This window comes from Vanellus vanellus (genome assembly GCF_965231255.1).
Source record: "Vanellus vanellus genome assembly, chromosome: 19".
In the NCBI taxonomy this organism is placed as follows: domain Eukaryota; kingdom Metazoa; phylum Chordata; class Aves; order Charadriiformes; family Charadriidae; genus Vanellus; species Vanellus vanellus.
The window spans coordinates 11,667,115-11,692,968 of NC_138924.1; the positions used below are offsets into that span (position 1 = coordinate 11,667,115).

Consider the following 25,854-nt stretch of genomic DNA (forward strand, 5'->3'; position numbering starts at 1 on the left):
ATGAAGACACGATACAAATGAGTTTTGCAAACCTACTGTCCTTTACAATATACTTTTAAGTTGATATTTACCTTAAAGTTTGATTGTGTAACTGGAGACTTCCAAACTAATTGCTGGGCTGTGTTTGCAACCTTTACTGGAGGTTGGCGGGATATTTTTTTTTTTATTATTATTATTGCATTTTTTTGTTTAACAAGAAAATAAAAACGTCAAGCCATCTCCCGAGCGCTGCTGGCAAGCCGCGTCTCTCCCCTTCTTTAGAGAAGGCATTTGCGCACATCTATTCCTTCGGTGCGTCCCGGCCAGTGCAGCTGTTCGCTCTTTCTCCTCCTCTGGATGTAATTTTCATTACTGGTATAAAATTAAGCAATAAGGTATGACAGACAGTACATAGCTGGGCAATTATTCCAAGCCTCAGGTGGCGTTATCCGGCGTGAGGCTGGGGGCAGAATGACTGTAACCACCCGAGACGTTCAATAATCGCCTCGGAGAGCGTGGCCAGGAGCCTTATTTGCTATTCTGAAACAGAGTCTGTTGGGATGCAGGGCTCATACTGGCTCGAGCGCATTTATTCTTACACTTCACGTAAGGTGCCCCGATGCAGCGGCAATAGGCGCTGGCCAGGAAATTAAAAGACAAGGGAGACGGATCCAAGAATTGGCAGATTTTCCTTTCTGTTTTGTGTTTATTAACACGGAAGCAGGGAGCGGCGCTGAGCCTGGCCGCCCTGGGGCCACCGGCACGTCGCCGTGCGAAAGCCACCCCAGCAGTGGCTGTCACCCTGGCCCGGGGGGGCGGGGGGACAGCAGTCACGGTCCCCACCACCCCAGGCAGAGGCTAAGGGGGAGAAAGCGATGCCTAAAGGGACACTGGGGGGATGCGACCACCCGGCCCCGAGAGCGGGGCTGAAACCAGGAGCCCCTTCCCCGTGCTGCGTCTCACCCGCCGCAGCCGTCCCAACTCCCACCTGGGTTCCAGCCGGGACGGAGGCGAACTCACCACACGAAGCGGAGACGGGAATATTGCTCTTCAGCGCTGCAGCCGTTAATGTGTTTTACGACATGAATATTTATAAGCGAGGATGTAATATTAAAAACACACACACATAAAATATTAATATGGCACATGTCATAGCTGCAATCTAACTAGATAGGTATGACTGACGGTATGAGCGCTCAGCCATCACCGCTTTCACTGATAGGTCTGTAAACGGTAAATAATATTAACTAATGGATCTTCGCAGCCCTCGTGAAGTTTTGAAGCAAATATTTGCTTAAAAAGCACTCTAAAAAACCCCCCGTCCGTGGCCGCTCCTCCCTCCGATCCTCTGCGCCTTTGGCAGAAGACACACACGCTGCATCTCTGTGGGTCGCGGGTTAAAGTCTCTGTGCGTGCCGCCAGCCCCGGGCCCCCAGGATGTTTCCCCGGGTAGGGAGCGGGGCGGCCGAGCCAGCGAGCGCTTCCCTCAAAACAACTCCGCTCTCTGGAGTCCCATTTATGAAGTGATAAAACTGACAAGGGAATAAAAGCCCGTCTCATCTAGGAAAGCAATAACAATAATACCGCTTCCATTTATATCTTATGTCACACTTTTCTTCCAAAGCTCTTAAAGCACTTTATGCTCTAAAAAAATACCACCACTGTGTTTGTGGAGGCTCTTCCAGGATCCTACGGATCAAATCCGGCCAAACAGCAGCTCTCCCTTTCGCCCCATCCTTCTAAACGCAGAATTACGTCAGCAGGCGAAAGGTTCCCTCCGAGCTGCCCTCAAACCACTCGGTGCTAAAGCCGGACTGCTGCCAAGAAAAGCCAGGCTGAAAATGACCAAATTAGGCAATTATTTCTATATATTTTAAATACTCTTTACTCAAAACTGCCTGGGGATGTGTTTTTAAATGCACATGACCTTGCTTTATTTGAGGGAGATGGTGATAAACAAATAATTGCAGCGACTCTTAATTATATTTATATCTCATCTATAAAAATGTCAATTATAACTTCAGAGGTCAACTACAAAACTGAGGTTTTGGCAGCCGGACAGAACACAAAAGGCTATTTTTCTCCTAAGAAAAGCATCATCCTTCGCTGAGGCAGAGATGAGATCTGGCTAACAACATCACTCCTGTCTCTTCCAATAAACACAACCATTATGCCAACTGCTTCCACCTGGACAATTACTTTTCTGCACTGAAATCCGTGCGCTGATGATGGCACAGGCACGAAGCCCGACCCTCACGTTCCCCCCCGAGAGCCGGGAACAAGGGAAGGACGCGCAGACCCCGCGCTCCGGCGTGCGGCCTCGGTGGTATGAGGTGCACGGATCTTGCAGTCTGAATTCTGCGGGGTTGGATCCAACCCAAGCCTCTCCTCCCGCGGGCACACCGGTCCCCACAGGGCTGCGGAGCTCCTGTGTGTCCACGGGGAGACGCAGCACCCGCACCCTCCCCGCAGGCACGGGGGACGACGGGGAGGTTTGCAACAAGTGCGAACATCCAACTCGTTTTAAAGCTCTGCCACCATCAATGCCCGTCTTCTGGAGATGTCTGAACCCCTAACACATGGGGTACCGTTTGCATCACGCGGACAGCCTGCCTTTCTTTTAATTTTCTTTAGTTTTAAGATTAAAGAAGTGCAAATCACATGCTGTCACTTCCCTCCTCTCTCCCCTGCCATTCCTAACCGTGTGAGAGAGCTAATTGATATGAAAACAACTCGGGGGGCTGTACGGCTTTGAGAAGCGTTACATTCAATCCCGGCAATTACAGCTTGGGGGATTCAGTCGCTCCAAATCTCTATTTGTCTTTTTGCAGGTCGGAGACGCGGGAGCGGCGCAATGCACGCTGTGGACGGCTCCCGCAGCAGCCGATGGCGGCAGGCAAGCGCGAGACGGGCGGCGGAGAGCATCTAACGCTGTGATCAAGAGCATCGCATCACGATAACCAACCAATACACCACCTTCTCTTGACTCATCCCTACCCTCCAGCAGAAAGCAAGGGGAATTGCCAAATTTATGAGGAGACACTCCACTCCGCTGCAATTTCCTTTCCACAAGAGGCACCCAGCCCGGGAAGGGCTGCGCCGCTCCCGCACCCCTCCGCTCAGCCACCGTTGACCGAACCCGTCCTCCCTCCCTCCCTCCCTCCCTCCCTCCTCCTGAGCAGCCGGCGGCGCGCGGCCTTATTTCTCAGCTTTGCTGGATTCAGCAATCCAGCGTCCCGCTGCCGCGGGCTGGGGATGGCCCAGCGCGGGCAGAGCAGAAGGGCACGGCAGCCGCCCCGTCCCGCCCTGCCCGGCAGCGAATTGGCATGCTTTCTGGAGCTCCCTTCCATAATGAAGTCAGAAGGACATCATCATCTTGCCAGGCTCCCGCCAACCCCAGAGATCAATAACTAATGCTGAACTCCAGATTATATCTGCACTTCGCAAGGGTAACAAAATAACACCGCCCTCTTTTTTTTTTGTTTTCTTTCCAATTACTAAATCCTTTCAAGATTGACCCAGTAATTTTCAACTCTATGAAATTTTAGGCAGTGAGGAAAGCGATGGAAGTGATCTTCCAGAGTGATTGGAGAACTTTTGTGTGTGGTTTTGCTCCCTGGACAGAAGCGCAAAAGTACAGCACAAGGTACAGAAATAGAGGATTACCAACACCTTCTTTCCAAAAGGAAACGGCATCTTAACTAAGCGGACCCAGAAATATTTGCCTTCTAAGTGCCAGTTCATCGCGTGCCCACTGTCACAAGCAAGTGGCCAAGAGAAGGAGGAGAACCCATGCAAGAAGACCCGGCATCCCAGTGAAGCTAGGGGCTGTTTTACCTGTAACACTCCAAAACTTAACCACTCCTTCAATCAAATACTCACAGATTTTGTAGCCTGCCATTAACACGGCTACACAGATAGGCACGAAATGCAATAGCTCCGAGTCTTATTTTCCTGAGAGAACATCCAGGAAGAGTTGGACATTAAAAAAGAAGGACACCAGCAGAGGCAACAAAGCAGTTAGCCTGATGACATTTTTAGTGTTATAAAAGTGATGTGCTCTATTGGCAAGGCGTTAAGCTTTATTCTGGGTGGGGTTTTCAAGCCTTCCCAAGGTATTAATAAAACCGCTCAATGATGAGCACTTTTGAAAATCCCTCTTATTATGTCTGGTTAAATCTCCGCGTTCCCACTAACCGGAGCTGGGGCAGCGCTGCGCGTGCAGGCGTTACACGCTACCAGAATACGCACACACGAGTAACACACACGTGCCAGAATTATGTCAACAAATATTCTCAATTTGCTCGCAAGGAAATTTATCTCGCCTTCTAGCAGTCGGGAGTGAATTTTAATACTTTTCCTTCCCCTTGCCTACGTTGATTATTCTAGGCATAGTCTAACTACAGTAAACCACAACGGATATTTTATCTGCCATTTCTCCTTCCCTTGGCTAATTTGAAGATACAGATTGCAACCCGCAAGTGGTTTTAAGAATTGCCATTAACGCTGTTGCTGCACGCTACTGCATTTTAAACATGTTTCCAACACAATCAGAATGTCACAATTTGTAAAATCTGAAGTGATTTTATAAACGATCGATGCAGCAGAACTCGCTTCATCACAACAGCCCACTAGCCAGTTCATTAGCCTGATTAGTGGTAGCTACCTGTGCAGAGGAAAAAAATGTCCGAAAAGACTGGATAAATTCAAGCGTGAAGATGAAGATGACTCTCTACGCTGCTTTTTACACTTGTTTTCTCCTTCCACCCGTACTTGGCAGAGGTAAAGACCCGGAGCTCAGGCTTCCATGCCCCTCTGGCAGCACAGCCCCTCGGCACCGGCCGGGCTTCACCCGCTCCAGGAATTTTGGCTAATCTCGGCAAATAAGCAGCGCTGTCCTTCACCCAGCAAAAGGGTAAGTCTGTTCCCTAGGAAACAGCCGCACAAACAGAGCCGACCCTCCCGGGTGCCGGAGAAATCCCGTGTTTGCCAGGAGCGGGGAGGGGGCTCCCGCCCAGCCTTGCCCCCGGACGGCCCACGCAAGCGGGACAGAGCCGGGTGCGGAGCCCGACCCAGCGCAGCGTGCGGGAGCTGTGTGGGTAACGTCACCTCCGCCCAATGACATGCACAGTCTGCTTTGGGTCCTTTCGGGCTCTTAGTCCCTTCCCCCTGAGATCTCATCTAGGAGCTCACACGAGGATGCTAAAGCAAAGAGAAACGTTATGGCTTGCATGTAGAAAAAACAGGCTATAAAAAAAGAAATTAACCACAGAATTTCTGGGGAAAAAATGGAAGACCTGTTGCCTCTCGTCTTCAACATACGGCGGGGGGAAAAAGCCCTTTGTGGAAAATACAAAAGGTCTCACGGCAGCTAAGGTGCCCCCTAAATGCACAGCCCTCAGCTTCAGCACTTACGGATCCTCTCTCCAGACGAGACAGGGAAATACGCTTTTGGGAGAGGAGTCCGTCCTCTGGGGCGCACTGCTCAGGTTCGCACCTGACCGCAGGGCTCCCCAGCACGCTATTCCGCCGCCCCGTGGAGCACGGAGAAGCCGAAGCAGAGCTGCTGGAGCAGAGCACGACCACCGCCGCCTCCCGTGCCCTCGCGCCCTGGAAAGCGCTTACAGCAGCACAGTGCCGCCGGCGGGGGACAGAGGAGGATCACCTTGAGGTACGCAGGGAAGAGACGAGCGTCTTGCTCGCAGGGGGCAAAGGAAGGACCAACACACCATTGCTCTGTTTCCAATGTCCGTGCAGAGCCTCCTGCCCACCCTGGCGCCCGAGCCCGGTCAAGGTGGGCACAAGCTGTCGAAGAGACCACCGGGGCGCTCAGTGGGCAGGACCAGAGCTCACTGCAGGCACAGCCAAGAGCCTCAGCAGGAACAAAACTCCAGGATTTGGGACATTTCAGCAAATGGAAACTTTCTCACTCTCCCCCCCGTCTCTGGAGCAGAGCCATTAGCCGGGGACGAGGCGGCCGCGGGGGCCACCCAGCCCTGCCGATGGGCTGCGGGACAGGCTGACCTCCGGTCCATGTGGAGCCCCCTGTGCCCTTGGAGAGGGATGGCGGAGACCTCTCTGCGGGGTGACAGAGGCAGAGACACGAAACCCCAGGTCAGGGACTTGCAAATCGGGCTGCAAAAGCCTCAAGAGGACATGGCAGGGAGATGATGGCCGGGACGCACCGCCAGCCTGCCCGATGGCCCTGCCAGGTTAAGAAACAGTTTAAGAGGAGGAGACACGGAATATAACCAGAGGCAGGCAGCAGACTCGCCGAAACACATTCCCAGGGGCCGAATCTGCTGGGTACGTGCCTTGCTGGGACCAGAGCCCCCCGGCACGCCTGGGGCCCAGCTGCCAGCAGCCCGTGTCAGCGTGGGGACCCGGGGCCCTTGTGCCCCGCACAAAAGCACCACATAACACAGCTCTTAAGTGCAAGAAACAACGTGCCACGGTCCTGAACGGAGAAGGGCATTTATGGCCCGTTTAAAGGTGGTTGCAAAGAGAAGGGTGGAAAATTCCCTGGATATAAAAGGAATTTGTCAGGGGTTGAACTTTCCAAACTGTCTAAGAGTTCTGAACACTTGGTTCCTGCTACAAAACTGATGGGCACTGGCGGTTCACACGCCTTCCCGGCTCTGAGGAGCTTATCTTTCCAAGCAAGTCTTTTGCTCACCGCTGCTGAATTTTCCAGGTTACTATGATCCCTGACTTCAGAGAGTGATCGGTGCCTGGGAGGGAACTGCTGGAGGGAGGGAATGTTATCCCGGAGGTTTGCCTGACTCACGCAGCCATCCGCGCGCACTCAGTTGCTCGTTAAGGCAAATATCAGAGCAGCGAATAATTCCGACAGCGCTGGGAGGTCAGACCTTCCGGCCCTGCCACGGAGATGAAGAGGAGGGGAGGCGGCAGCGGTCGGGCACTCCGGCTGCTGCCCTCTCCCCTTCCCGGGGCTCCCACCGCCGCCGGGCCGGGCGCGGGCTCCTTTACACCCTCTGGCAGCCTCCCTAAACAAACGGGCTACGGACACCGCTCCGCAGCGGACACAATAACCGTATCGATCAAGAGAGCTCCCACAAAGAGGGCAGAGTGCGAAGGGCAAACGACAAACCTCGGGGCCACACATCCACACCGTCGCACGGGGGCAGAAGCCACAAGCCGCGCTGGCCTCCTGCGCCGCCTCCAAACACGCACCGTGTTAAAGCAGGGAGACTGGTGGCGTAAAATCAGTCTCGTTCGGAGAAAAGGGAAGAGGGTCTCGGAGCCTGTCCCCAGTGCAGTCTCTGGTGGCACTGTGGGACCCCAGGTACGTTTAGTCCCCGTGCTGGAGGCAGCGGCTGCCGGGCTGCTCTCTGCCCGGAGCTCGGCTGCAGTGATAACGTGAACCACTCACCGAGAGACAGAGGAGCATCATCTATTTCCACTGAAGGGAATGGCCATAACACTGAAAATAATCCTCAGTTCATTTTCACAGAACTGTACGAGCAGTGATGAAACCTCATCTCTCTCGTGAAATATGTGAAGGGAAATTCCTCTTGTGGAGATCTGCTTATTCAGGGCTACCATCACCGGAGGACGAGCAGTCCTCAGCTTCCAAACGCCAGCATGCCTGAAACCCCAGCGGAGGGGTTTAGCGCCTCCGTTTCTGGTGTCTCGGCTGAACTGGCCTCACGGCCAGCCCAACCTGATGCGAGCCACCGCGGGACAAACCCTCGGCTTCCCCGCAGCCTCCGCTCCTGGGGCTTCACTATCGCCAGGGACGCCACGGAGCCTCACCATGGGCCTCCCAAAGGTAAGTCATCAGACTGACCAGAAAAATAATCTCTCCTAAGAAAATCCAGGTGACACGTGGCATTACGTGCCGAAGAGCCTTTCCTCTGCAAGGCCTGCAGGACAGAGGGAGCCGCCTCGCGCACAGACGGCTCTGCCGCTTTAGCACCACTGGATTTAGCCCCTGGGTCGTTGTGTTGACGCTGATTTTTGGCTGTGCTCACCATGCAGAAGCTGTCATAAAATGTGATGTCTGAGCTCCCGTTCTCTCTTACCTCTATGCCTGTTGGTCGTCTTGTCAAACATAAGCATGGCGTCCTCTACCTGCAAGACAGAAGAGGGGAGATGCGTGCTTTAACACAGCGCCTGCACGGCTCGCAAAGACACAACAGACACACCGGGAGGGGGGGACAAAGGCAGGAGCGGGCTCAGCTCGGGCACAAACGATGCACCAGAGCTCCTCGCTTTTGCTCAGAGTCAGCTCTTCCTTTGGGAAATCTGCCGCTTGCAAGCCACGTCCTAGCTGACGTTTGATCCTAAAGTGGAAAAGTGAACATCAAAAGTTTTGTTCCCCTAAAAAGCAAAGTATCTAAGGAGCTCTTCCCCCTCTCGTCGGTCCCTGGCTGTGCCTCACCTCGGCCCTTCTCCCTTTTGTAGGGAGATAAGGAAGGGCCAAGAGAGGAATCGTGGATGCAAATCAAGCCCATGACTTCTCCAAATTAAGAGTCACTGTCTTGGCTGAGAATGAGGAGGTTTCAAGAAGCACGAGCAGGGTAAAATCTGGTCAGCCAAGAAAGGTATTCAGAGGTTTTCAAAAGGCCTTTTGAAAAGCTAGAGGAAAGAGGGGAAAGGGAGGAGGGAGAAAGTTTAATTCGCATCAGGCTTGGCATTTCCACTTCAGAAGAGAGATGACTGATGAAACGTATTGAAGTGCAACCAAATTGCTTTCAACTTTCATTACTATTTGCATGATTTATTCCACCTCCATTTAATCTGTGCAGCCACACCTAAAATTTTACACTTATTTTAGAAGGATGCTGTGCTGGGGTTTATTTTCCAGCATTATCCCATTTTGAAGCGTTGCTCCGGTGCCGCAGGAGCTGGGGAGGTCGGTGCTGCATGCTGCCGGGAACGGCCGGGGCAATCTTTCTGAAAACAAATCACAGACTTGCTATTCCCCGTGTAAACCAGGGGCTGAGGAAAACCTGTATCACCCCTAAAGTGCAGAAGACACTGCAGGAAGGCAGAAGATCTTAAAGAAAAGGTTTTATTCCTTAAAGGACTCCACTGCTTGTCTGTGGAGGTAGGTTTGGGGTTTTTTCTTTGTTTGGGTTTTTTTTTTTTTTAGTTCCCCCCCCCCCCCCCCCCCCCCAGTAATTTTTACATTTCCATGTTCTTATATTCAAGCTTTCCACAAATCATTTATTTTAGGTAAGTGACTTACAAGGCAGTTACACGCGCTCTTCACCTTACAGAGTGCCGCCGAAGGGTCTGCCTCTCACCCCAACCGCCCGTGCCCGCTTTGTGCTGACCGATTCCTTTCTGCCAACGCGTCTGCGCAGCAGATCAAGCCAGGGAACCGCTGCACTTCCTCGTCCAGGTTAGCTTTAAGCCAGCTCAGTGTCCCAGCAGGGCCACACCAAGGCCTGTGCGGACCCACGGGGCGGGCTGCCGCGCAGGGCAGAGCAGCAGCACCTTGCGGGAGGCGGCGGTGGCAGCTCCTGCCGCCTTAACGTCACCCTGGAATTACCGCAGGATGTGAAAGCTCCTGCCTGGCTAAAATTCACGGTTCAGGGAGTATAGTTTGACTGTAGCCCTCTTACGCAGGGGAACACATATCCAGCCTACCTCTGTGTAGAATTACAATCTCAGTCTTGGCTTAGCAGGGACTCGTTTTGGGAAGGTGGTAAAAACACAGCTTGAACCTCTCTCCACTACAGGACTGAAATACTTTCCAGGAGATAGTAAAAAACCCCAGTGCAGCAAAACCTTACACGATGCCTAAACTCGCCTGAAAACCTGTCTCTGGTTAACTTGGTCTTAACTTTTTCAGTCAAAGTGGTTTGCAAAATGTGTTAGCAACGGCCTGAGACGGTGGAGAACAGCACGCCTCCTTGATACCCATCTTGAACGAGACGTAAAGATGCTGATGCACTGAAAAATCCAAACCACATTAAGCAGAGAGCCATTTGTCCTGCTGTCTTTCTTCACTCCAGGGAAGAAAACTCCCAAGTATGAGCAATACCGGGAGGCAGATAAGGACAGAGCCGCCCTTCACCCTACCACCACCGCTTATCTCTGCTCCAGGGTTACGTTTGCACAGCAATCTTTATTTTTCATTCTCACAGGTCTCAGCCTCACCCGAAGCAAAAATTACATGTCGCACCTAATGCTATTTTCTAGAGTATCGCGGCTTCCTCCGCCTCGGTCCACGCGAGCGTGCCGACCACCCTTCTGTCCCCACGCCAATCGCTGTTGCAAAAGTTTTAACATGCAACTCTCCCAGAGTCATCTTTTTGCCTCAAAATGCCACACCAAAGGCCAGAGAGGTGTCGGGCACAGGGCAGCACGGACCCAGCAGCCCAGGGAGGTCCTGCGCTGTGCCCGGGCTCTCCTGGCTGCATCCACACATTTCAAACCAACACCTCCTCCTGCAAGGACACGAACGACCGGGGACTTTCAAAAGGCTGTTTGTATTGCTGCGGGGGGAGAAGAGACGTAAGATGAGGCACGGCACGACCCGAACCCGGCTTCAGCACAGCCGCGTCTCAGCCCGGGGCTCCCAGCCTTGCAGGGTGCAGAACCCTCTCTCGGCGCTGGACCTCCTGTGCAGCCCCATCCTGCTCCTCCTAGTGCTGCCGTGACAGAGAAGGGACAGGCCCTGGCACGGGACCCGGCACTGGACGGGGCCGGGGGCTCTGGGTGCGGTTCCTGGTCATACCCGGGATCTGTGGTTTTGGTGGCATCTCCCAACTGTACAACGTGATGCTTTGTCTCTCTCGCAGGTCCTCTGGCAAACAACGCTTTGTGCCATGTGTACGAAGGCCCCGCTTCGCTGGAATGATGATCTTGGCAGAGATCTTTTTTATGCAAATAAATCCTTATTAGCAGTAATGAACACAGCCTGCCTGCGCTAATGCTGGAGATTTCCACCGCGCTGGCTGGGACCCCGAGGCGCGCGGATGCCCTGGAGGCGGGCGCCGCATCCCTCCAAGCAGCGGTACCTACTTCTGGGATCAGAACCGGGCGCGCAGCTCCCTGCGAAGGGTCAGCCCCGCCAGTTCAAGTCTGGAAACCCGCACGGGGGGAAGCGGCTCTGCAGCCCAGTTTCAGACGCGGCCCAAGCACGCCTTTAAGAAAAAATAATCAGCGGGGTGTTCTTTAAGCCGGCTGGTGCCCTTTCAACAATGTCTAATTGGTTATCTTTTCTGTTTCCTAAGGTCAGACCATTTTATCTCCGTCTCTGCCCTTTCTGAGTTTACCCCACCCTGCGTTATTTTTTAGGGCAGCCATTGTAACAGAAGAATAGCCTCTTTCCTCCATAGTCCGGTGACACAATGAGACTTCTTGAAACCACCTGAATAGATAAAGTGCAACGGCAAAAGGAAAATTCTATTAACGCTTTGCAAAATAAAACATCTAAGAGCTGGTTAGACAAGCAAGAGAAGAAAATCAATATGGAGAGGGCAGCGCACTTAGAAAAACTTTTCACCAGTTGCAAAAAGGTGGCGAGGGTATGGGAGGGAGGGGGAGAAAGAAACTTATTAATTCAGAAAACCCATCAATGGTATGGAAATCTGGCAGAACAGCAAGAACTGAAACTAGAAGAATTTGAATATACAAAGGGCTGAATAGAATGAGAAAACCACACTGCCTCACACACACAGCCCGTTTCTCACGGTTCTCTGTGAATCAAACACAAGCGGCTTGTTCAAGTTTTCATCAAGGAGAAATAAGGGACACAGTCAAGGTAACCGGCAGTAAACCCCGTAGTAAGCAAATTGATCCCTATTTCAGGGGAAGGGAAAAAAAAAACCCAACCCAGAGATGCAACTCAAGTACACTCAGGAGCCGTGGCTGTCCAGAAGTTAACCCCCTCCTCCAACCGGAGGCTCCCGTGCTGCCCAGCGTTTGAAAGGTGCTCCAACAGCCACTTTCCCAGGTCTCAACTCAAGCCACGCAACTAGCCCTTCGCTTACAAAAGAGAAGGAAGTTTTCTCCGGGGGCGGACACAGGACTGGAAGATGGAAGCGCCGCCTGCCAGGCTCCGCCGGGGCACCCCCCGCACTGACCGCCCGCCCCCGGCGGAACCCCGTCACCAGCTCCGAAAGCGGCCCCTGGGCCATGTTGTCTGAGACGGCCGAGAACTACACACCCGCAAAGGGCTGAGCGTCCCCGGCGCAGGCGTGAGACGCAGTGCCACCAAGCAGAGCGCCGCGTCCCACCCAGCGCGCTCAGAAAGCTCCCGGCAATCCAAAAATCGATCTCTCTCTTCAGCCGTAGTATGGCTCAATATGGGGGCCTAAAGGAGCTGATTAATTTGAACTAATTATCAGCATCAAATGAGAGCGTATTATAAAATGAACACGGTCTCAGCACTTAAGGTAAATTAAAAAAAGAGACTTGCCAGATAATACCAGTTACACACGGCCACTTAAGCCCAACAGAACTCTCCTCTGTCCCAGCACACCCCATACATACACCCAATTTAGACCCAGTTTCTCACATAAAGCCTAACTAATGGGCTTTAGTTTATTTAATATTTTTTTTCAACCCACCTGGGGCTCTGAGAAAAGGAAGGGCTATAGCACTTCTTTAATCACCGCCTGGAAGGAGGAATAGGGGAGAATAGGAGGAAAGAAAAAAACCTGGAGGAGCCAAAGACTTTAATAATCCTAACGGTTCCCAGGGTTATTTAAAATATGCCCAACCAGTTCACAAAAGGCTCCACAGAGATAAATGTATTTGATTTTCTTCCACTTTAATGGAGGCATACATTTAAAGCAACAAAACCAGGGTGACCTAAATAAAATGACTATTAATTGTACCCAGGAAGGCTCTGATTTAATGCAACTGATCCAGCCCGGCACAAGAACACACAATATTCCCCATTCATTCCTCCCACTTTCCTCTTCAGGATTTTCAACTCCTCTCTTTTCCGCGGGGCAGTCCTGAGCAGTCAGCGATGATCAAACCCGGCGCCAGCCCATCGCCGTCACACCGTAACGAACGGGCTGAGTCCTCTGCAGGCACCAGCAGCGCTCCAGAAAGGGGAGCACGGCGCTGCCACCCAAAGCTGCGATGACCAAACCAGGATGTTTTTTGGAAATTTTCACATCTGGTCTTGTATTTCTACAACCGCGTGATGGCTGCACGGACCGGCCAACCCAAGAGGTGGTCCACGTACCCGCAGTGTGTAAAGCCGACGTTTATTTACCAGGTGCCTCCGCGCGCACGGGAGAAACAACGGCCGCTATCTCACATTTCCAAGTTATCTTTTTTTCCATTTGAATCAAGTTTGCTCACTGAGTAAAGCCTCCGTGGGGAAACCACCCACTGCCGTAACTATACCGAACGGACAGGCAGCAGTCTTTATGCCTCACACTCCTCCTCATCCAGCCCAGGAAAGCTTTTCCCCGATCCCAAAACTGAGTTTCCGACACACCCAGAGCAGATGGGTACGGGGGGGCTGTTTGTTTCCAACACTCCCGAGCAGATTTGGTGCTACGTTCTTCGCCCCTTCAAGGTAAAGAAGAATTAGAGCAGACAAATGAAATAACGCGCTGTGATCGAACACTGTGGCAACTCAGATTGGGTCCTGGGAGAAAAGAAATTACGGAAGGATGACATTCAGCTACACAGCGCTGGGTTGTGTTTTGACCCCCTCCGTCCCGACTTGTAAACTTTACAGATCTATCGCTCCTTCTGCTCTCCCAAGAAAAGCGTGCTGGATATTCTGGTCTAATTCCTCAAATTATTTATACACACTGCACAACTCCTCCAATATTTTGCTTTCTGAAGCAGAAAAAGCCTCTTAGCTGCTAGTAAACTGTCAGGTGCTATTATTTTAAATGCGCGTGTGAAATCTAAGCGCCAGCGCCGCGCTTCTGCAGATTTACAACCTCCCCCCACATAAATTAAGACAAATGTGTATCGCATGCCAGACAGTTAGAAAAAATGGTTCCCCCACACCAGGCCTCTGGCTTTGATTACAGCGGAATTAAGCACAGAAACAAATACTTTAACCTTTTCCCCTCCTTCTGTCAAGCAGGTCCCCCCTCCTCCTGCCGCGGCGCCCTCCCCGGCCGAAGGCACCCGAAGCACCTTCTTTGCTGCCAGCCCGACCCCGGCGTTTGCAGCCCCGTGTCCCAGCACAGGCGACCACACCGGACGGTGGGCTCCCGGCCCAGAGCGTGGCTGGTCCCCGTTCCACCACCCCACCACGCTCCAGGGCTCCCCGCCTGCGCCCAGCCTGATGGCTGCTGCCTTGGCCAAGGCACCAGGGGGCAAACCGGGGGCCTCCAGGGCCGAACGCAGGAACCGCTACAGCTCCACTAGGTAGCCCCGGCCCCCGGCCGCGTGGTGAGAGGTTCACAAGCCCCACGGATGGGGCACAGCTCGGGTAGCGCTCCCCGGGGCGCTGGAGACACGCGGCGAGGTGCCTCGCTGAGCGCTTCCCAGCGTTCCGCAGCCACGACTCACCAACCGAGGACTGAGACATTACGCACCATGATAATAATCAATGCCATACTGTGCAAGAACAAATTCCAGCGCTAGCAATTTTTCCCCCCAGCAGTCAAGTCTTTAAAAAGTCTTCTTCAGCAATTATAGCTAATAAAACTACAATTTTATTCAACACACACATATCATTGTGACTAATTTTGCTCCATCAGGGCTGAAATTAAAACAGTCATTCAATCACGTTAATCTCAGGGCTTGCTCACCAGCCGTGACATGGCAAAGAGCATCCCAAATGCTTGCCAAAAAGCACAGTGGCTACTCGTGGACTTCAAAATGCTCCTGCAAAAGCCCAACACGTTACTCAACGCTTACTCTACCAAGGGGGATGTCAGAATGACTAATGCTCTCCAGAAAAAGCAGCTTTCCACAGCGGGACAAATTAAAGATGACTCCATAGATGATTTCTCATTAACTCCTTCTCTGGCATTACTAATAGGAAGCACTGATGAAAGCAAGGCTCATGGCCACTCTCGGATCAAGTCACAAACTATGGGAGGACTCTCAGAGCTCGCCTTTGACCTGCCGCCTTGGCTGAGAACCGCCCCTGGCCCCGTCAGGCTGCCAGCACACATTAGCTAACGCCACCCACCGCGAAGACAAGGTTCTTGCAAAAAAAACCCCAAACAAGCCCGACCAAAAACCAAACGACTCAGAAACAGAAAGACCGTTCTCTCTTCGGCATGAGGGGCTGCTGTGCCACTACAGGACGAGCAGCGGGGAGGGCCGGGAGAACAGGCGGCAGAGAAGCAAGGCCAGTGCCCGTAAGGCGGTGTAAGGGCAGCTTGGGCGGGTGAGGGCCCGCACGCACGGCAGAAACTCCCAGGGACGCTCCTCCAAAAGGTACGACGCACCCAGGCAGCCAGGGCCACCACCAGCGAGGTGTGCGGGTCCCTGCGAGAAAAAGGGATGCGGAACAACCCGCACTAACAGCTCAGCGTTCACCGGGGTGAATGGTCTCTCCTGAAGGGGTGGCCCTCACCCCCCAGTTACCTGTAGCACTGGGGACGTCAGGGGTGCCTTCCACACTGGGAATCGAGCTGAAGCCAACAGCAACACAGAGTCACACAAAACCATCACAGTGGTACCCTCTCCTTGCCCACAGGGCACATGTACGTTTGCAGTGCTTTTCGAGGCAGAAGAGCCGTCTCTGTCAGAGCACAGGAGCCCCGGGCTGGGTCCGACCTCTGCAACCAAGTCCTGCACCAGGTCTAATTGCCCAGAGCAATGTATGCCCGCCAGCGCACGGGCGGCTGTACCCTGGGTCTCCTCAGACTGACGGGAAAACAGGTTCCAGCGCCGCATTTCTGAAATGAGTGAGAGAGTCAGAGGAGCCGACACCGAGACCGTCTCGGAGAGCTCGCGGGAGCCAGCGAGACGGCCCCGATGCTCCTGCCCTTCTCCCAGGCCAGCGGCGCTGCAGCTAACAAACCTCCAACGCAGTACGGCGCTCTCAGAACCCGATGGAAAAGGGTACAGAGGGTACACACAACCTGAGACAACTCCACGTGGTCACGAGCAACACACACAAACCCCAAAAGATGGGCTAAGAACAACTCGCCAGATGCTGCACTAGTTACAGCCCTGCACTGACGGAGATTTGCAACAACCAACTTAAAACTACCCCTGCTGAGAAGGGGCAGAGAGGTGGCACTGGCCGGTGCCCAAACGCTCACGGCCTCAGAGCGCGCTGGGGACAGCCCCAGGTCCGAGAGTGCCACTGCTCCGGACCTCCTACGTGCCTGAAATATCTCTGGATGGCAACAGAGATGACAAATGCCATATAGATAGAGCAAGAGCTGCTATGACGACCCCTTTTTGTGTCCACCAGCATAACGCACACACTGACCTGCCCACAAACGGCGGTATCTGAGCACCACGGCTCCGCGGGACGCCCCGGCACAGCAGGGACACACCAGTGCCCCCGCTGCGGGACGGGGAGGCGCAGACACCTCTGCTGCAGCATTAAATCACCTGCAGCCAAGCAGGTCCCGCGGTGGCCAGCACCACCGAGACCGGCTGCTCTGCGCCCATACATTTGGCCCAGTGGATGTGCCACACCAGCTAAAACCAGTGCTGCACTGGGGGATTTTTGCCCACAGATGGGATTCGAGGTAAGGGCAACCCAAGCGGCAGCTGGGGGCAGCTCTGCAGCCCCACGCACCCCGGTGAGCCGCCGCAGAAGATGGGGACACACGGGACAGCAGGGGGAGGACCCTGTGCTCCCGGGAACACGTCTCCCGCGGCAGACCCGCTTCTTTCCTCTCCAGCACTGCAGATGTCTGCGCCACACACAGTCACATCCACCCTCCGAGACGTGCCGCGGTCTTTAAAAAAGCGCAAGCTCACCAACAAAGGACAGAAAGCAGACATCCGTACTTGTTCCTGGAAGCGGACTGATCTGATGCCACACGATACACATGTTTACACGAAGCCGTAGCATTTGGTTAACAAAACGCATTTGTGAATGAGAGCAGCGCCTCCATCACTGCTATAATAAAACTCCAATCTACATTTCTGCCAGAAATCGGTGCCACAGAAATTTCTTCTGTGATCAAAGTTGGTCCGTGCTACAGTGTGAGGCAGGGAGCGATTGATAACTTTAAAATACGTGTCAACAGCTAAAAACACTTCAGGATGTGTTAAAAAGCAAGAGCAGGAGCATACTCTGAGCTCGTTCAATCTGAGGCCCGTGTTCGCCCTCTGAGCTCCCGCTGCCGCCCTTCGCCGCAGCGCCAGAGCAGAATCCAGCTCAGGACATCTGCTGGAGAGCCTCCAAACTCTCTCACAGACATTTAATTCACCCTGCCTCAAAACATCTTTGTGTTTTACACATCTAATAGACAAGGCAGAGGGTGGGACTAGCAGGGAAATTAAGCCACAGGCGTTTTCAGTGACCCGTCCGTGGCCCCGGGGCCAGCCACCATCCTGGAAACCTTCGCCTTCGGTTCCCTGCCGGCACCAGGAGACCTGTGTCTCCCACCCCCGCCCCGGTCTATCTGTTTATTCAAGACATGCCGTGCCCTTGACACACGCACACGCATATGCACATTATTTTCTACAAATTTCCCCAACAACCGAGTAACTTTTCACAAGCGTTGTCCCCACATTCTTGCGAGACCCACAAAGGAATGAAGAACCCGAGCTCCCTCCGTCCCGCTCCCGGCCCTGCCCCTCGCTCGCTGCCTGAAGGAGTGACCACCAGATAAAACCATAAGACAAACACACACAAACTGTACTTTCTAAATGCACACACAATAATTTCAAATAACCCTTTTCGGCCCTCACACGGGAGCCATTAGGGTTTACATGTTTAAGCTTCTGCCGCTGAAACGGAGAAGAACTTTTGCTCTTTTGAAAGCAAACACTGAGAGCTCCACCTCACCACATCACTCGAAATGCAGCTTAAATATATCAAACATCACAAGCCATGGCACAACCACAACGGCCGACAACGCTGAAGCTCCTCTCAGCTCCGTTACTCCATCAGGTGCTCTCAGGCCGCGTTCTCCCACGCAGTTACGTGCCCCGAGAGGCGCCGCAGGGCACGGCAAGGGCCGTCCTCCACGCCGGCAGCGCGGAGGCGATGCCACCACGGGGGCACTGGAGGAACATTGCTCCTTCAGCATTTCGGCGAGCCAGGTGCGAGGCGGTTCGTGATTTTACTTTCACGGAACATTAGCTGCAGTCAGCAGAAATAATTCTTCCTCCCTTCACAGTGCTCGTTTGCATATTAGCACTGCAAAGTTGCAATCTGTTTTCTTTTCCAAACGTTACTTAAGAGGTGCTGCCCATTAGGCCTGGCCAGAGCGGATTTTGGAAACCACGAGACTGTTAAAACCTCCGTCCAGAAGAGAGGCAGCTCCTGGTGAACATGTGTCCAGGCACGGACAGCCAACATCTACCCCCCTTTCTCTCCTGATGGGCTTTAGCCATACTGAGCAATACCACCACCTTAAAAGTCAACGAATTGAAACATCTGTCCTCCTTTTTGGGCTGCAGCAAGAGGGACACTGTCATTTAATGTAATTACAGCACCAGTTCAAACTCTGCCTATCTCCGTTTGCGTTGCTGCGGCCACAGGGGGCAGCTCCCAGGCCCAGGCCCTCCAGGCCGGGAGGGCACACGGCATTCTCCAGCCAAGAAACTCAGGTTTCACAGCAGTGGAGCCAGATAAAGCCCAAGCTGGCTTGGACCTGGACCCCTCCTGTTCGAGCCACCCAGCAGCCCCCTACCCGTCCCGCCGCCCCACCGCCCCGCTCCACGCAGGCGGGCAGAGGATGGCTGAATTAGTGCTTTTCCTGAAAAAAGAAAAAAAAAAAAAAAAGGAAGAAAAGAAAAAAGGTGTTAAAGTTCACAGTGACGACCCATCAAACTTATGCAAGGGACTGTTTTGGGCCACCACCACCAAACCCTGCAGCAAACGCCCCCGGCCAGAAGCCGTCGGCTGCTCCCGCCGCAGCCTGTGAGCTCCACTCCGACTCTCCCCACGGGACACCGCGCACTGGGGCCGTTGGCCACCGCCGGAGCTGCTCTGGCCCGTGGCACGCGGCGCCGCACTTACGCTGGTGAGAGCGCAGGCTCCAGCAGGCTCCAGCTCCCCCGGCACCCCCAGGTTTTGGGCAGGGTCCAGCCTCCCCCGGGGCTCCGCGCGGGAGCCAGACCCAGCAACACCCAGAACAAAGAAGGCCACAACCTCTCTCAGTGGTGAAGGAGCTTCAAATATTTGTGGAGCACTTGCAGGTCCTTGGATGAAGTGTGCCACACACAGGGTGAAGTCTTTTCTCTCCAAACCCAGCGTTTCCCCTACTGACGCAACGCTAAAACCCGAGCAGCTGCTTTGTTTACCATAAAAAAATATGCCGAATAACGCGATGCAGAGAGACCATTAAAAGCCACATGCCAGGACGAGCATCTCTCTGAACACCAAAGGACAACACATCAGACTCCAAATCACACATCGACCATTTCAGGAACAACCCCCAATAAATGGAAACTACGATTCCGTGCGGCTCAATTTCAGTCACACGCTTAAGTCCAATTAAGTCCTTCCACGATGCGGTTTCTGAGGACAACAATGGCATTTGTGCATTTTCCTTTTAAGCACCTCCTGGAGTGAAGACCCGAGGGATGCGCCGGTGGGCACACCACGACGGGCTGCGTTACCACGTTAGCAGAGAAGAGGTTCCTGTTCACCCAGGGACAAAACCTACCGAGAAATAACCGAATCACAACACCCCTGTCACACTGCAGAGTATGAACACACCGCAGCGGAGCACGGGTCTGTCTCACCCACTAAACGGACCACGATAACCTGTAGGGCTTCAGCCAGTGCCCTGAAGCCATACAGTAAAAACTAGCTCCGAGCCTTGCGGTTCTCAACAGGGCGTATTGAGAAAACCTCTGCCCACGAGACCCCAAGGGGGGTTTTACACCGCTGCCTCTGCTGCACAGTTCCAGCGTAGGACGGACACAGGTAAACACATCTGATTAAGAGACATCCTGAGCCACGGAACAGGATCCAGTTTAAAGAGCTTCCTGCCGCCCTTTTGTAAATACCTGCTGAATAAGTGTGAAGATAAGACAAGTATTGCGTTACTATGTTTCCTGATGCATGAAGGGCTTTTTTATTGCCCAGAGTTAAAAAAAAAAAAAAAAAAAAAAAGAAAAAAGTATGAACAATTGCCACAGTCAGCTTCAGCAAAAGGCTCAGCTGCAAAATGAAACAGCGTAGTTTATTAGCAAAGGAAAACTCATCTAAGTTTCCCTTGACTGTAATGAAAAAAAGTTTCATTTTATTTCCTGCTAGAACCTTTTCCCTTTTATTGTTCTTTTCATACACTGACTTGCATATTAATATTTTTCCAGGGCTGTTTCTTCTAAGCAGAACTCTCTCCTCCCTTGTCCTTCAGCCCCAAATCAAACACAGCTCGTGTCTCTGCATTTAGGGAGTTTTTCATTTGTGGAAACAACACTCGCGCCCCAGGCCCTCGCTGTAACAAGTGTTGCACGCTGCCACGCTCGAGAAAGGCGCTGAATTGCCGGTTCGGGGGTCCAAGTCCCGTCTCTACCCCCGGGCATCGCGGGAGGCAGGGGTGAGCTCTCCCAGGCCGGGCTGCTGACAAGGGGGCGTTCGGAGAACTGTACTCTGACCAAACTCATTACACTGATGATTTATGACTGTTCTGAGGCTGCTGGATCAGAGCCCCCCCGCTCCTCGCACAGGCACAGCCGCGCCGCCTGCTGCAGCAGCTCGCAGCACCCATGCACAGGAACCAAAAACGATTTTCCCAGTGTCACAAGTTAGTGATAAAACCAAGAGGAGACAAGTGCCTGGATTTGCCTTTACAATCCCCTTGAAAAGGCCAGAGCTCTGCGCCGGCTCTGAAACCGCCAGAGCCGGGAGCACCGATTTGCCCGGACTTACGGCCCCGCTCGCACCCCCGCGCCGCCCGCGCCACGGCACGTCGCCCGCCTTCAGCAGAGGAGAAATATGGACAAAGCACTCGCTCTGATTTCTGTTATTCATGGGTTTAGGCTCTTTTAAAATATGCCACCACGTCTGGTTGAGAAGACAGAAGCCCAAGACCATTTGGGGGAATGTGTCTTTCAAGTCCGTTCACGGCAGCAAAGCATCGTTACCAGCAGCGCTCGGCGGTAACGACGCGGCCGCCCCGCCACCAGCCCGCTCCCGGCCCACGGCTCTTACGACGTGAGGAGCACCGGCACGAAATGCCATTTCCATCACTCCAGACCCCGGGCCGCTCGCGGCAGCCTGGCCCCCGTTAATTTGAGCTCAATCAGGGAGCTCAGGCTGGAACATTAGTTTGGGCTGTCGGGATGGATTTTTGAAGTACCACCTTGATTTCATTCCCTCCAGCTCCACCCCTTCCCACTCTCCGGTCAGGCTCCTAAGCACGCCGTAATAAATGCTGGGAAAGGCAATCCACCAGGAGAACAGGCTATTAAGGCTGAATACAATATTAAAAAGAAAGCAATTAGCGGCGCTGGCTGCGGCTCGGCACAGCTCCTCTCGCCCCGCAGCCCCTCTCCGAGCCCCTCGCACGCGGGCGCATCCCGCTGTGCCCCAGTGTCACAGTGTTTGGAGAGAGATTTAATGCCCACGAACCGCGGTTATTGGTGGGTAAATTGAGTTTTACACGTGTCAACAACGCAAGCTCTCATCAGTTTGACAGAGCCTCACCCAGACATTTGAAACCAAGGTTCAGCTGCAATTTTTAATTACCCCTGGACAGCCCGGGGATTACAGGCATAATCACCGTACTCAGATTTCTGGAACTATGTTACTACTCTTTTAAAGACTACTGCAGAAAAAAAACAACAATGTTTTTTGTTCTGGTTTGGGTTTTTTTTGCTTAAAACCACGTTGTAGCCATTCAACCTCCCGCAGCTAGTTAAATCATCAAAATGTTTTCTGTGAAAAAGAAATCATTTTCTTCAGTTTATAAATGAAAATTAAAAAAAGGATCTTCTTCCACCCTTATTACCCATGTAACGGGGATTCGAGGCACAGGCAGAGGGTTAACTTTCAGTACAAATGCAAGATGGCTGAATAATGTCCCACACGTGAAAATGGCCCAAAAGCCACCGAGCGAGGGCTCCGTGGGCGGGCAGGCACCGCGGGGTCAGCACCAGGCAGAGACAGGCACAAGCTGGGCAGGAGCACCGGAATTAGGGAAAGCATCACAACAGCATCTGGCCACAGACACCATCCTCCCTCGTCAAAACCTGATATCATCATAGAACGGTTCATGGTGGAAGGGACTTTGAAGACCATCTCGTTCCAGGCCCTGCCCCGGGCAGGGCCCCCTCCCCCAGCCCAGGTTGCTCCCAGCCCCGTCCAACCCGGCCTTGAACACCTCCAGGGATGGGGCAGCCACAGCTTCTCTGGGCACCCTGCGCCAGGGGCTTACCACCATCAGAGTGAAAAATTTCTTCCCAATATCTCATCTAAATCTCCCCTATTTCAGTGTCAAACCCTTCTCCCTTGTCCTATGTCTCCCCCCCGACCCAGAGTCCCCCCCCAGCTCTCCTGGAGCCCCTTTAGGCACTGGAAGGGGCTCTGAGGTCTCCCCGGAGCCTTCTCTTCTCCAGGCTGACCCCCCCACCTCTCCCAGCCTGTCCTCCCAGCAGAGGGGCTCCGGCCCTCCCAGCAGCTCCGTGATGGGGAACAATAAGCCGCACTTTCATGGCATGTTTTCCCAGGGGACATCAAGGTGCTCTGCAGTCCCCTCCGTAACGCTCTGCACCTTTCCCCAGTATGGGGACACCGATCACATTCAGGTGAAGCTGCCTCAATCCATCACACCGACCAGGGCTAAAACCAGAAAGATAACCCGAACGGCTTAACCAACCCCCCCTATTCCGCCCACAAAGAGGGCTCCCTGCTTACTGAAATAGTGTGACACGGGGGGTTAATGCAAAACACATCGCTTACTTTTCACGCTTTGGTCCGATTTTTGTTTTTTCAAAGGACGGCTTATTTCTGCTGTTGACTGAAGCAACATGGATTGGCCAGAGTTTTCCAAAACAATGCGTATGTGCAAGCGTTTTCCAAAGGTGCCATTTCCACCCGCCTCGTCCCTGTGCGTGACCACACACACACACACACACGTGTCCACACGTGCACGGGGACATCTGCCCCTTCTCCTCCCTTGCCCAGCGCGGCGGAGCCCGGGGAAGGGCCGGCGCAGGGTGGGTGTCTCGCCACGCTGCACGGACCTGCGCGCGCTCACCCACCGCGGGAAAATGGGATTCGAAGGGCAGCTCCACCTCATCCCTCCTTTTTCGCCCCTAAACCCCGGGGAACAGCATATCCCTCCCTCCGCTTCCCCTTCCAGCGGGCCCCACCGCTGCCTTTGAACGTTTTGTTTGAAACCTCTTGGCTTCAAACACTTTTCGTTTCTTGCCCAAAAGCTATTTGAATGGATTATGTCCCAGTGATGAATCTCTCCTAGAAACGTTACAAGAGACTCTTGAATCACGGCAAACAGGCTCGGTAAATCAAACAAACTGCGAAAACGGGCAAAGAGAGGATTTTGGTGTTAGGAATAAGGTGACAGGTCCCCGCATCAATCCCGCGTGATGGACAAGATGTCCTTCTGACGTGTGTATATGGTGGGTTTTTTTAACTTTGCTTCACTGACTACACTTTATTATGCCGAAATAACGCAAAATACAATAATTAAGCTGCGATCTCAGCGGATTGTTCACAATGATAATTCCACCTTTGTAATTCAGCTTCAAATAAACCCCCTTTGTTCTGTCTTATTACACAGATTCTGGTATCATTCAAGTATATTAACTGTAGCCTATTACTGTCACACAAAAATGCTCCCTGAGCCATAGCAAAAGGCTCCCCAGACAAAACTTTATGTCATGTTAATCCAAGCTTTAATAACTATGAGGATATATAACTGTATTCTAATTGTGCTTTGTGTTTCTGCATACAAAAACCAGAAGATATCAGAAGTGACAGTGGCAGCCGCCTTCGCGCCCCGCACCGGCTCCTCGCCCCGGCTCTCCCTGCGCGGCCGCGGCACAGAACGGCATCGCCGCCGAGAGCAGCGGGGCGGACGGCGGTGGGGGCAATTCCGGCCAAATCCCGGCTCACGCCGAACCCGAGTCTCAGGCACAGAGGGAAAACCGCGCTGGCGGTGCTAAGTGCCGCGGCTGTTACTGCAACAGAAATTAATACCCTCTAAAATAGCACTTAAACAGGGATAATCAGTATTATGGAAATTGTACATATTTAATTCTTGAGTGTCTGCTGAAAACATTACATGATAAAGGACTGCAGTGAGCAGAGCATTCATTTTGTAGCCAATGCTTAAAATAGGCAAAGGGGAAAAAAAAAGGAAAAGGAAAGGAAAGACAGACAAATAACCTGGAAACAAGCACTGAGAAGACTCACAAATTTGTAATAGTGCATTTTCAAGTGCCGGCTGCAAGCTGGGAAATATTTTTAAGAAGTGGAAGGATCTGTCCCACCCCCTCAAGATTGAGGCAAAAGCATTCTCTACTGTGTGCTGCTCACGCTTTTGCTAGCCCAGTTTTAAGTGCCTTGAGAAATGAGATTTATACGCTTTCCATGAGTAAGGTTACAGTGCTGATCTCGCAACTAAATCCACAGTGGGCTAAAAGTGGCCAGATTTTGACCTTGCTGCTCCGCGGTAGGACACAGGCACTGCCAACCCCTCCCCGCCCTCATATGCCGCTCATTTTCTACTTCAACCTTCCTCATTTTATTCCTGTAAAATTCAAAACTAACCCAACAAGAAAAAAAAATAAAAATGGACAGGACCAATAAAAGTAGGGAGGAGGAAAGCGCGAGCAGTGACTTGTTCCAGGTCAGAAGACAAACCAGGGCCAGAAGGAAAACCATCTCCGACGTACAGCCCTTGCGCGGGACTCGGGGTTTCCGCCTCCGCGGGGCCCCCTCGGTTTCCGTACCGGCCGGCAAGGCCTCCCCTCCTCACCCCCTCCTCCAGCCCCGCTCACCGAGGGCTCGGGAGGCTCTTTAGAAGAACTTTGATAATAATTAGCCAAAACACTACCAACACTCAAGGAAACACCATGGGTTTCCTTCCTGTGCACTCACCGCCCCCCCCCCCCCCGAGGGCTTTCCCAGCACTTTAACGCCAGGAGAATGCAGGTAATGGAAATAAATATTTTCCCTATTTACTTGTTACTGATTTATAACACTTAACTGCCATAGAGGGTCATTTTGTAATGTCATAAAACCAGAGCCCATACTTTACGTTAAGCTTACTGCCAACCCGAGGGAGCCCGGGCATTTCTCCGCACGAGGCGCTCCGCAGAGCTCTGCCAAACACCGCGCCAAAGGAACCCACGCTGCTGCCCGCCAGGACGGGGTCCTTGCAGCTTCTCCCAACTCTGCACCACTGAAGCCGATGAAACATTATCTTCTATTAGTTTTTTGGGTTATTCGCGATTGACTGCCTCTCCAGCAAATCACTGCAAAAAAGCTGATTCTGGGGACCGCTGTGTGGAGTTATGATGAATGGCTCCATCTTTCCAGGTTTGGTGCCGGCGCTCCTCGGTACGAGACACAGCGGTTTGTTTTAAAGAGTCGGGCTCATTTCATCACATCACTCCGAAGGTCAAACTAAACCAGGAGGGTCGGAGTTTAAGATTACTGAACGACGCTGATCATCTCTTTCGGCAGCCGCCTCTCCAAGCCCCCTCCTTAGCAAAGCAGGAGAGCGGCTTTCTCACCCGCGCCCCTCTCGGCAGGGACCCCCCCGCCGCCACCGACCTCCTCTTGTTTGACACCGGCTCTGCAGACCCTCTAGATCTACACACTGCCCCCCCGGGAGATCGGGA

General features: G+C 53.0%; 1 protein-coding gene across 1 annotated transcript in view; it reads right to left on the reverse strand.

Annotated features, from left to right (window-relative positions):
• MSI2 (musashi RNA binding protein 2) overlaps nucleotides 1-25,854 on the reverse strand; it is a 261,173-nt gene that overhangs the window by 96,022 nt on the left and 139,297 nt on the right. Inside the window, exon 7 of the mRNA XM_082493345.1 lies at nucleotides 8,025-8,073. Within this exon, the coding sequence (XP_082349471.1) occupies nucleotides 8,025-8,073 (49 nt within the window). The remainder of the gene's footprint in view (nucleotides 1-8,024; nucleotides 8,074-25,854) is intronic.